Source organism: Scardinius erythrophthalmus, assembly GCF_964197995.2.
Source record: "Scardinius erythrophthalmus genome assembly, chromosome: 16".
NCBI lineage: Eukaryota > Metazoa > Chordata > Actinopteri > Cypriniformes > Leuciscidae > Scardinius > Scardinius erythrophthalmus.
Genome location: NC_138236.1, coordinates 37,249,327 through 37,262,647, shown reverse-complemented (window position 1 = coordinate 37,262,647; position 13,321 = coordinate 37,249,327). Strand labels below are relative to the sequence as shown.

Sequence of the window (13,321 nt, the reverse complement as noted above, 5' to 3'; positions counted from 1 at the left end):
GGTAAGACATGCAACTGTCAATAATAGCACTTATAAACAAAGTTATATTGCTCTTTGTACTTTGGTAAGGCTTTTTATCACGTGTGGTGACCGAGATTATGGCAGTACAATTACAATCGGAGATGATGTTAAAAAAAATATTTAGTCATTACTTGCAAATGTTCGTTCAAATTTACTTTTAGATATTGGTTTGAACACGTTAAACAACACTGCATTAACCATAAAAAACGTAAAACTGCACAACATTAACCAAACAAATCATTTGACAAATAGCTGTATGTTGTAACGGGATAGCCTAATATAGCATAACATTTCACGTCCCTTGCAGTTCATTAATTATGATGACATAAAATAATACGATAAGACATACAGGTAATACAAAAACGAATAAATTACCTCATCCGTGATCATGATTCATTAATTCCATTTAGATACATCGCTAGATGGTGAAAACGCATTATAAACCACATCTCCCATCGTCACCTCCTTCATAGCGTCATCAAGCTTCGCCTTTGTTATTGTTGGAAACTGCGCCCTCTTGTGGTCAAATACCAAAGTCACATACTGGAGCTTTAAAATCAATAATTGAAATGGCAGCTTAGGCCCAACAATTTCCAATTTGTTGAGTTTTTTTTTTTTTTTTTTTTTTTTTATGTCATTGAAATGTAGATGGTTTGATGCTTTAGCAGCCGTTTTCTTCCACCATATATAACATCATAAACATCTCTAAATACACATACTATAATACAATACAGTCAACTGCATTTGTGGCATAATGTTGATTACTAGGGATGTGCTTGAAGCCTAGATCTGAATTGGGAAAGGCACTGAAAATGGATAACGTATTCTACAGAGCCCCTGAAGGGACATGGTTAAGCTTCCTAGTCGGTGAGATTACAGTACATCAGATGTCACTGATCACCTGAAGATCGTAAGGAGAGATGACTGACCGGACGATGTTGCAGGATTTGCTGCACAACAGATATTTTCTCTTGTAATATGTTTGGTCAGTGCCGTCGCTTCATATACACAGAGTACGTGTGATCGTGAATTTGAAAGTGAAAGTAAAAAGCGAGCGAATTCAGATTTTGGCTTCAGGCACATCCCTAGTATTCAACATTATGCCGTTAGGATGTTGACTTTACTGTACTATATAGAGATGTTTGTGATGTTATATTTGGTGGAAAAACAGATACATTGTGTATTGTTAGGCTTAAGCTGCCGTTTCAATGATTGGTTTTATAGGCATTTAACAATTTTGCTTTTGAACAACAAAAAATAAAAAGTGAAAGTAAAAAGCAAGTGCGCATTGAAAGGTGACTTCAAAACCCCACATATTGATAGTGGCTTCCTGATGCCCACAAATTATATATATATTGAGACCAAAATTGAGGCAGTACCGTAAGGCACTATACAGTGAGTGGAAGTATATTGGGCCAATTTTTGGGCCAAAAAGAAGAAATATGAAGAGTTTTATTTCAGAAAAGCACTTACGCTAGTTCTAATAATAAATTCAATACTTATTATTTGAGTTTTTGTCATTTCAAGTGTCATTTTAGGGCTTTAGCTGTTACATTGTCATGTCAAAAAAAGGTACACAGAACTTTATGCTGGAAAGGGAAGTAAACAATTTTTTTTTCACACTAAAACCTGTTTATGTATTGTTAATGGCTCCATTCAGTTCTATTGTAAGTTTGTAACCCAGTTTTTTTTTTTTTTTTTTTTTTTTTTTTTTAACAATTTTAGCATCTTTAATTGATATTAAATTAACATTATTTTCTGTGATAATCAACATTAATCTACGAGGGCCCTTTAAGTGAGCCATTTACCAGCGGTGTAGAATTTACACACTTTTAACCTCGTTAACAAAATACATGGGAAATAACAGCTAATTATGTTTGCTATCCTAATTAACGGCATGATTATATGTTTATCATGCTTAGCATTTTATGTCCATTTAGCATTCTCATTTTTAACGTGCTATCAGAAAAGACTTGAAACACATTTTTGGATGACAGCCACCAGTTGAGAACCTCTGAATACATGCATAAGAAAATACATGGCAGAGAATATCATTTAGGAACTTTTTGACCCAAATTCAGCCATCATGTTTTGGGATGTGCTGGAAGCCTTTCAGAATCAATGATCCTATCACCGGCTCTCGGCTTGCACGCATCTGTACACAGTGTTCATATGCTGTTACTCTCCTCTCCTCAATCACGCTCTTCTTCTGTGAGGGCAGCGAGACGGATCTCCTCAGCTCATCATCACCGTTACCTCACACACATAAAAGTGCTCTCTGCCATGCCGTTTATTAAAGAAAGAGCCTGTCTTTTAAAGTGGACCCACTGTAAAAGTGTCACATCGTCCTCAGAGGACAAACACTGAGATGATCGAGTTCTGAAAGCTTTTACTTGATACTTTACAACCTCTTGAGATGGTGGTTTTCTATCTATCTATCTGTCTGTCTGTCTGTCTGTCTGTCTGTCTGTCTTTCTATCGTTTACATGCAGTCTCTTTCACTGAATCTTTAACAGGTTAAAGCAATCATTCACCAAAAAAATTGAAAATTCAGTCATAATTTACTCCCCCTCATGTCAAAATCAGCGTATTGATTTCTGAAGGATCATGTGACACTGAAGACTTTTTAAAAATGTATTACAAAAGAAAAGTTGTTTGCAACATAAGTGACCATAAGATTCTTTTTTTTAACTTAATTTTCCAAACTTTCGACTGGTAGTCTAGGTGTATAATTTGTAAATAACTTTGATTTATTTATATTGTTTAATAATATTTTGGACTGTTATTTGGAATCTTGCCACTAGTATTATTGCGCACGACCCTGGAGAACCACATTCAATAGAGACACTGCGTTTTACCCCGTCACCAATCACTTGCAAATCATTTATAGAAGCTCTTTTAGCCAGCGAGGTCCAGGTGGAATAATTACTGCTCTTTCTCTTTTTTCAAAAGGTTCTTAAAAGCTGAGATCTCAAAAAAAAAAAAAAAAGAAAGCCATTGCCAAGTCAGATTTCAGTGTTTCATAATGCCTCAAATGTCACCTGAAGCGCGAGAGACACCCATTGGCGAGCTGCAGGCAGGTCTACTGTCATGTGCCAGTTTGTGCCAGACACTATGAAGTGAACCCGTGTTCAGACTATAAAGAAGGTATCAGTAAACCAGCACAACTGATGGCCAAGATCGAGTTGTCCTTGGGTGACCACACACAAGGGTGAGACCTTCTGCCTGCCACGGGCCAGCATCATTATAAGCTCCTTCCCAGAGATGTGCTAACATCCAATAACTGTAGATGTAACTCAGTGTCTCTGAGCTCCAGACAAGAGCCAGAGTTTATTATCTTCTCAGTTGTGTTTTCTAAGGCAAGCATCAATGTTATCACTGCTCATAGTTAGTGATTTGAACAAACTCACAAACTAAGTTCACCATCACTGAGTTTTAACGTAACTCGTCCTCGTCGTTTGTATTGTATATTTCTGCTGCAGAGTAAAAAACCCAGTAAAATTATTAATTGAGTCTAAACTACGAAATAGTCAAGTCACCCTGTGGAATATAAAGTTGTGATTGTGAGCCGTAAAGTCACAATTACTAGAATTAAAGCCACAGCAATGAGAAATAAGGAGTAACACTTTATTTTAAGGTGACGTAGTTGCATGTTACTATATAAGTAACATTATAAGTACTATATAAGTACTGTTACTAAATGTACTTACTATAGTAATAACAGTAAATTATGCACAATTACAACTAACCATAAACCAAACCCTAACAGTAACTCTATAGTAAGTACATGTAGTTAATTAATATTACTCAGCAATATTACAACATTGATTGCAAGATTTAAAGTCACAATTGATATATATATATATATATATATATATATATATATATATATATATATATATATATATATAAAGTCACATTTATGCGGTGTTCATTTCGACTCGGAGTCGGACAATAATGCCCACAGAGCCAGAGAATATATGCTGTATGGACATAGAACAGGTATAGTTTAGTTTAATTATGGTTATAACTTATTTGTCATCTGCTTTTATCCACTAATACAAGCCTGCTGTAGCAAAACCCGTCCGAATGATGACCAAAATACACTGACGAGTTCAATGAAGTTTATTGTACATCACACAAAAGATGAGCATTAGTTTTACTCCAGAGTATCTCCGTAAGAGCTGAATAAACATAGTATAAGAAGTGCGCATTAAAGTCTTATCCATAAACTCTCTCTCTCTCTCTCTCTCTCTCTCTCTCTCTCTCTCCCTTTCATTATCAACAACATACAGTACACAGCAAAGTACACAAAACACTCGTTACAACTAACAGTAAACAAATATACACATCTTTTCAGTGGGTGCTAAATAAACTGGTAAACCTTATATCCGTAAAATGACTCGAAGAGCTGTCATAAAGAGCGCGCTCGCACTTTCATCTCTGCCGTGTCCAGTCACGTTAGGCCTGTTGCTCCGGAGAGTGTAAGCTTGATCACAAACAGTACAGATCCATCCTTGAGTAACAACGGGAGTAAATGAAGACTGCTATGTTCATTCTTACATCCATCAACAACACACCTCAATCGCTTAGGAGACATTCTTGTCTACAGCGGCTCAAGCGTCGAACAATGGCGGACTCTGTGTCCAGCTCAGTCAGGGCGGGTCTGGGCTCAAACTGAAGTGTCAATCAACCGTCGTGGGAGGGGCCTGCTCAATTCTACGTCACATTGCGCCGAATCTGAGAACATCTCATTTTGAGACGGTGCTTATGATTTATTGAGATTGTAAAAAAAACACTGATTTTTATCATTTTAGGGTGGTTTTGCTCACACACTGCCAACACACATTTATGTTCAAACACCATGTAAAAGTGAATTTTGCATAATAGGTGGTGCCCTTTAAAAAGTTTGGGGTTGCTCACAAAGGCTGCATTAATTTTGGTCAAAAATACTGGAAAAAAAAATTAATATTGTGAAATATTATTACAATTTCAAATTATTATTTTTTTTGTATTTTAATATATTTAAAAATGTGATGTATTCCTGTGATCAAAGCTGAATTTTCAGCATGCTCAAGAAACATTTCTGATTATTATCAATGTTGAAAACAGTTGTGCTGATTAATATTTTTTTTGTAAAAACTATGATACGTTCATGTTACTTCGGATCAATTTAATATTAATATTTAATATATGTATTATTTATGGACCTGAGATCTATTACTGTGTTTTCATTTTCTTAGAGCATCATGTAAATACCATCTAAAATCCTTTCGGTACCAAGCTGTGTCAAAACCACTGTCTAACGATCACTGTTCAATCTCAGTACTTTACTGTAAGGGAAAGCTTGACTCAAAACAGTGTGACAGCATTCGTTTTTCCATGTGTGTCGTTTCATAATGCTGTGTGTTTGAAATAAGTGCTTTTGCCTCAGTTCAGCTTTAGCTGATCCCTAACATAACAGTAGAATATGTGTATGACACGGGCGATCAGCTGCAGTTCAGCAGCTCTAGCGGAGGTGACCTGAGCTCTCAATGAGCCCGAGAAGGATTTTCATCATTCTTTGTTGCCACAAATGGGGGCTAGCGGTGTGATATCGATAGCTTACCTGGACAGACAGCTACTGCATCATATTAAAGGCCTTACCAATCTTCCCTGTCAGCCGCAGATATCTCGGTCTCAGACGCTCTGACTGTCATTAGTTTTGAGTTGTTTATTTTTCAAAACTTCACAATAGCACATCTGGCAGTGCGAGACGGTGGTGATACTTGTCAAAAGTAGTATTACCGTGACGGCTGTCAGATACTCTCATCTGCACTTCATTATATAATTGAAGTGTTGGATATAAATGAGAACATATTTTACCTGTAAGATTAGCTTCGTTCTGAAACCTGGAACCAGCTGCCGCAGCAATTTTTGCCGTCAGACATAACAGTGTTATTTATTTATTTTAAGCATCATTAATATACTATTGTAGATTTTACTTATATTTTGAATAGTTTGAATTGGCAACATTCTAACATTAAATTTTTTTTTACTCAATTATGTTGACTACCTTGAGGAGTTTCTGCTTTTTTTTTAAGTGGTCCTATAATGCCCTTATAAAGTCTTGATTTTGCTTTTGCGGGGTTAAGGAATATGTTTTCATGCTTGATTGTTCAAAAAACACATTATTTTTTCACATATTTTACATTATTACAGCTCCTCTCTCCCTAGTGTGGTTGAACGTGTCGTTTTCGATGAAGCCCCTCCTTTCCGAAATACAAAATGTGTTGTGATTGGCAGTGATAAGCATCAGGAAATGACCCGCCCCTTCATAACCGCAAGCTCTACTCAGATGGTATTTTATTTAATATTAACGATTGCGTCAATTTCAAACCATTTTGAGCCGATTCAGACCCTGACAATGTTAACAAACAAGAGGATTGTGCTGAACGAATTTCAAGCACGGACTTTGCAAGCACAGATTTCACAGGACATTTTAGTTTAGGTGAGTTTTTTCTTTTCTTTTCTTTTTCTTTTTTTCTTATAGATACGATGTTATCCACCATTTAATCATATTTGTCCGAAAACTATCGAAATAAAAACCGTAATCGATCACAAAATGATGTTTAATAATTTAACTTAAATGATATTTAACATAAATTTAATGGGCGGTGAACAGTCGTACAAAAGCAAGAGTTTACAAAAGCTACAGTTAACAATGCAGAATCTCTCATATCCGGAATGCAGAATCCCTGACAACCTTCAAAAAACATCTGAAAACCCATCTCTTCCGGGAGCACTTAACCTCATAAAAAAAAAAAAAAAAAAAAAAAAAAAACACCTCCCCTTTCCCTCTAACCCTCACTTATCGGGCTTATGCTACTCTGAATAATGCCTGAACGTTGTATCTTGAGCACTTCTTGCGCTGCTTCTTGTTTTTTGCCTCTTCATGATGTCTCGCTTAATCTAGTCCTACTTTGTAAGTCGCTTTGGATAAAAGCGTCTGCTAAATGACTAAATGTAAATGTAAATGTAAACACTACATCAATACTGTAATGTTAGTTAGCAGGCTAGCGGAGGCAAAGCTTTACAGCGTAGCTATCAAAACAACTACATAAAGCTTATAAATGGAACCGTTAATAGAAAACACAACTACAAATAATAAGACTTATAATACTTACTACTTATAAGTTGTGATCCACAAACAACAGATTGCCCCAACAAAATGGGAACAGCTCCGTCTTTCAGGAGAAGCTTTTGTGTGTATAGCCTGCATTGTACTCTCATCTGGAAGCTGTTCTCTGTAAAATGTCCAGCTCACAGACAAACGTTGAGGTTATAATGTTCAGGAACAGTGTTAAAAATACATTTTAACCTCTCTAAGTTCGTCAACCTCAGGACAAACTTTTTCCGGGGTGTAAAAAACAGCGACAACAACTCTTCCTCTTCTCTAAAGCAGCCCAACATGGCCTCACCCCCTGTGTTGCGTGTTCCCGGGGGCGGGTTTACGTAAATTTTAGGGTTTGTAATGTCACCAAACCAGGAAGAACCTCGTTATAGTCCTTACCAGCCGTTTGTTGTAGTCCTTAAAAGCGATTTCTGTAAAAGCAAATATCTCCCTTTGCATTGAGCTTTGAGCGTTGTAACTTTGCAGATGTTGTTTATGATCAAACAGCAACATTACACACTAACTAAAGTTAAAAAGTGAAATTATAATCAAGGACCCCTTTAAGGCTTTTTTTGTTGCTTGTTTAATGTTTTGAATGATGTCACTTATGGCTGATTTTCACTTACTCAGCCTCACGGTGTGGTCACAATAACGAAATGTGTGTGAAAGTGTGTGAGCAAAAAGGTCTATTGTCAAGAGTATGTGAATCACAGCTCACACAGAAGTCACTCTCTAATCAAGCAGCTTTCTGCTGGGCACTGCGGCAAATTTCCTTGAAAAACTCTGCATTGGGAAATCTTTCACCCTGTACAATTCCATATCATATAGATTCCTATTGAAATTTGTGCATTTTTTCAGTGCAAATTTGCCCAACAGTGGTGAATGTGAGTGCGCCTTTAGAAGCCAGCTGCTTATGTGCCGACACCTGGTTTGTGAAACAAAGATCTGGTATGATCACAGCTGTTTGGTACTGTACTCTTGGAGACCCTTCAGAAAGAAAACCCTCTATAGAGCGCTCTCAAAACCTTGTATTCATCTTTCTCTAGGTGGAGTCGACCCAGAGCATGATTCGCATACTTGGTCTCTCTGCAACTCTGCCAAATTACTTGGATGTGGCGTCTTTCCTGCATGTGAACCCTTTCATTGGATTGTTCTACTTTGACAGTCGTTTCCGTCCTGTTCCACTTGGCCAGAGCTTTGTTGGCATCAAGACTACAAATAAGGTACCCAGCAGCCAAGAAATCTCATGATATGCCAAATACAATGCCATTTTGAATCATATTTCAGTCTAATTGTTATGTTCTCGTCACAGATTCAGCAGCTGCATGACATGGAGGAGGTGTGTTATGAAAAAGTCCTGGAGCAGATCAGAGCAGGTCACCAGGTAATGTTGAAGCTTTTTTTATTCTTCTTCTTGTCATTGAGCCGAATGCTTAAAGGGGGGGTACAATGGTGTTTAATGTATTCAGAGTTGTTTACAGTGTTAAAGAGATGGATTCTCATGCTTAACATGGCCAAAGTTTTTTAAAAATATTTTGGACGAATAACGGAGAATTTCTGTGCCGAAAATCTTACTTCCGGGTTGGTACAAGTTTCGGCTGTTTTTTTTTTTGACCGTGGATCTAATGACGTAGACCAGAGTGGAACTCCTTATATGAGCATTTCTCCCGGAAAAGCGCGACCGCGCACCTCAACGCGCTTCAACAGGAAATCATCGGCAGCGCTGCATAGTGTCTCCAAAGTGTTTTTGGTGAGGGAAAGCTTACCAAAGAACCCAGCGTTAGGAACAGTGGATGCAGAAACGAGCTGTGTAGACTGTTTGTTCCCTGCATTTCGACGATGAATGTTTTATAAACAAAGCCCAGATCGACGGATTCTCTCTATGGCTCTGGCTTCGCCCACACGGCCCGCCTCCAGACGCTCGTTTTTTTCCGGAAAGACTCGGTACAGCCTATTTTCTCTTATAAATATAATAAAACTAAAAGACTTTTTGGAGATATGAAGGATGCAATACTACTCTATAGGTACTCAAGATTAACAGGAGATTGAGTGAAAATGAGCATTTCACCCCCCCCCTTTAATATATATTACGACTGAAATGTGGGATCAAGGAAACACAAGAGGTTAGATTGTGATCGTACTCATTCCACTTCCAGTATAACCCTGATTTAGAGATAACTTTGTAACCTCTAGCTCCATATATACATATTCCTTTATTTGCTGGCAAATTTCCTCAAAGAGAAAACTAAACAAAACATGCCTCCAAACAAAACATTTCTGTGAACTAAAAATGAACAAGACTAAAACTACCACTAAACCCTGTTCACACCGCCAGCAACAAAGCAACATGATCCCATTCATTTCAGTGGAGAGCTGGTGATTTCCAGCGACTGGCGACAGTGACCTTTTTTAACCTTATGCAAATGAAGAGCGGCTTTTGTGAGCGACAACCAATAGGAGCAAAGCGCATGTGATCCGATTTTAGCAGTCAGCAACTTCCCTATAATTAATGACATGTCTGTGTGAACATACTGTACGCTGGCACTCGGCCTGCCGACTCCGAGCCTGAATGTTTACGTGAACCCAGATAAACCGGCGCTTGCACTTTCACCACAGATAACTAGCCGAGATAACAAAGAGCACTCACTGTTTCTTGTTCATCTTTAAAGTCCCCCTGTGTTGAAGATCTAACTTTTAATGTTGTTTATATGTCTATGTGGTGTTTTTAATGTGCTTTAAGACAAAGCATGTGTAAATTCATAAGTCAACACCATTACTGAGTACTTTCTCCTTAAAACTGCAGTGAACCAAAGACAGTCTCAAAAACGTGCTTTGAAATCGCTGGTGTTTCTGACGTCACAAACTAGCTTGTAACCAGTCAGATCAACGCGTGATCGTCAACGTGTGGATCGCTGAGCTGAGTGAGTGAGTGGAGGCGGGGCTCATTTGCATATTCATAGAACCGCACATACTAAATTGAACCAAGGGTGAAGAGTTACATTCAAGCTTTTTTAAAGCATGAAGAATTTTTTTATTTTTTTTCAAAGGAAAATGTTTAAATATGTAATTTTGGTGATCGAAGATGAGTTTTAAGGGATACAATGATTGACTACAGGGGGACTTTAATATTAAGCAATTTATATAGTAAATCCATTCATATTTAGTATTTTCCCTACAAAATGTTGTTTTTAGTTGCATGAAAACTGATTCGTAGTTTACAGCATGGAATAACGTTTCCTTGTTTAACTTGAACTGAATGAGCTTTTTGTAAGTTGGCATTAATTTTTCCATTGTTGCAAGAAAAAAAGAAGGAAAACTAAAACTTTGTAAAATGTCTTGTACAGTGTCCCAGAATAAATTAGTGAGATTTGCTTTGCAGGAGCATCATGGATGGAATAGTTCACCAACTTTGAACACATAGGATGTTTTCATTTGTGAAACAGCAGGATGATGGATGAGAGGTGACTGTAACTGTCAAGCTCCAAAAAGCACATAAAAGTAATGCAATAGCCCATAAAGTTTATGCCATATAATGTGTTTCCCCTTACCCCCAAGCTCTATCTGTAAATCCTAATCTTCCCAACCCCACTTCATAGTCTATACCACAAACCCCCAGTACAGATCTCAATTCTACAGAAGTCAGCACACATCACACCTTGCCATTGTTGGTTGTAATCTGTTGATTGGTTCAGTAACTAAAAATAGCAGTATGTGAGAAATGTGTCTGTGTTGTTAATGTCCAGGGTACTGAGTGTTAACAGTACGGGACGTCGTGACCTCGTTGTGGAGGATGTGAGAGAAGAGCCTCGTGTCCCTCATTTGCGAATGTCCACATGCTGTCGTTGATCTCTGCACCTGATCATCATTTGTCTTCTCGAGTATGTTCAGGAAGTGTCTACTCAAGGAGAAACACAATGTAAGGCTGTGAGCAAGGCCTTCTTGGGAAGGTTTAGCGGTTTAATTGAAAATCATCATTCCTGTGTCCCAGCGCTGAAGGTCACAGGCTTTGCTGTGCTGTGGTATATTGTGCCCTGTGCCTCGTCCTGAACTCAATTTCCAAATCTCATAAATCTCCAAACAACCCAACTCTTACCACCGCATAACCTCCCACCCTGCAAATGCTCTGTGCATCTCGAGCTCACGTCTTCTACTTGATTTATTTGTGTTTTTGTGTAGTTTTTAGATGCTGTCCGTATTCTTTCTTGCTCTAAAGGCCAGGTCTGACATTTAACTGCATGTTCTGGTCATGGACAAAAGTGCAGTATATATGGTCTAATCTAATCTTACACTGTCCATCGGTTTAGAGAGGCTTTGGAGTCGTGTTTTTGTCAAAGACTTCATCTGGATGAGATTCAGAACGATCATCAAAACATGGAGCAGATCGAGTCCATCAACACCCCCAAAACTTCACAGTCCTAGACCTCTTCGGTTCAACATTTTATAACATTAGACAGTTTTGCCGTTGAATGTTTGATGAACACGTTAGCTTACTTGTACGTAAGCAACTTCTATCCGATCATTCTGGTTTACGCAGATCATCTTCCATTTGTTTTTTGATCCGGAGATGCTGTATTGTTTCAGATGCTTAACAGTGCCGCCTTTCGTGTAAAACAGGGATTGATGGCAGGGAATCGTTGTCTCGTTGTTCTGAGCAAACGAGAATGTAAATGTTTTAAAATAAATCATGTTATGACAATGTCATGACATTTAGATCTAACGATTACTCAGATCAGATCACACATTTAAAATGATATAGCTACCTATTGAGCCACTGACTTACCTGTTCAGCAGGAAAAAATGTTGTCTCTGCGTCGGTTTTTGATTTTTGTTAGTTTTTTTTAAAGTAGTCAATAATTGTATCCCTTAAAACTCATCTTTGATCACCAAAATGACATATTTAAAAGTTTTTTCCTTGAAAAAAGAAATCTTCATGCTTTAAAATAGCTTGAATGTCACTCTTGCCTCATTTAGTGCGCTGTTCAATGAATATGCAAAGAGCCCCGCCTCCACTCACTCACTCAGCTCAGAGATCCACTGGTTGACGATCACACGTTGATCTGATTGGTTACAAGGTAGTTTGTGACGTCAGAAACACCAGCGATTTCAAAGCGTGTTTTTGAGACTGTCTTTGGTTCACTGCAGTTTGAAGGAGAAAATACTCATCAATGGTGTCGAGCATATTTAAAACACCACATAGACATATAAACAACATTAAAAGCTTGATTTTCACCACAGGGGGACTTTAATAATAAGTGATGTACTGCAGCTTTAAATGCATACTCATACTGTAAGGAGGACATCTTACAATAAAGTGTAACCAGCGATATACCGCTGAAAAGACGTAGCAATTTTCCTACTGACCCCAACAAAGCATCTCTCCAGTGGTTGCTCTGCTTGGATACTGTGAACTTGGGAATCTGACGTCATACATGCATCCTCTGAAAATCACTTTGAAACTAGCTAATAAATGTCATAGCGAAAATGGCTCAAAGGAGTGAAGTTAGTTCTGAGAAAGGCTCTAGTGTCATTTTTTTCTGCACATGACACTTTACACATGACTTTCATACTGTACGAGTCTAGCTTAAGTCTTCAAATGCTGTGGGGCCAGTGTAAGTAATAATTCTGAGAGGCTGTGCATATGGTGATTTTTCTTCAGTAAAAATAAATAAATGTGTCATGTCATTGAGCCCTGTAGCAGCTTGACACATTAATGCAGAATTGACGTCATGAGTGGTTACTGTGTGTGTGTGTGTGTGTCTCTACTATATTGCAACAGCCTCTAAAACGTCTCATCCAGTCAGATTTCATAGATGGACCTATATGTAATATGCTATTGTTACTGGGTTAACGTTAATTTTTGTGAGAAAATCCGTTCTTTTGAAAGACTCAGGATATAATGTGGACCCACCAATAAATTGCATTTAGAGCTAAATGCTAAATCATTTATAAGTGAAATGAAAGCGATTTGGCGAGTTGAAACTGGAAGTGACTGAAAAGATGGTAGGCCTTTCTCTCAGCGGCAGTACAGTGGGGAGCGTCTCTCTCAGCTTGATATTAAATTGTCAGAAGTGGCTGTGACATATATTAATTTCATGTGGGAGCATGATGGATTGAATTTTCTTTATGAAATGCCCCCTTAGCCCCCCT

General features: G+C 37.9%; 1 protein-coding gene across 1 annotated transcript in view; it reads left to right on the top strand.

Moving 5' to 3' along the window:
- ascc3 (activating signal cointegrator 1 complex subunit 3) overlaps positions 1-13,321 on the top strand; it is a 253,571-nt gene that overhangs the window by 113,996 nt on the left and 126,254 nt on the right. The window contains exons 12-13 of the mRNA XM_081388469.1: positions 8,221-8,397; positions 8,487-8,558. Coding sequence (XP_081244595.1) covers positions 8,221-8,397; positions 8,487-8,558 — 249 coding nt within the window. The remainder of the gene's footprint in view (positions 1-8,220; positions 8,398-8,486; positions 8,559-13,321) is intronic.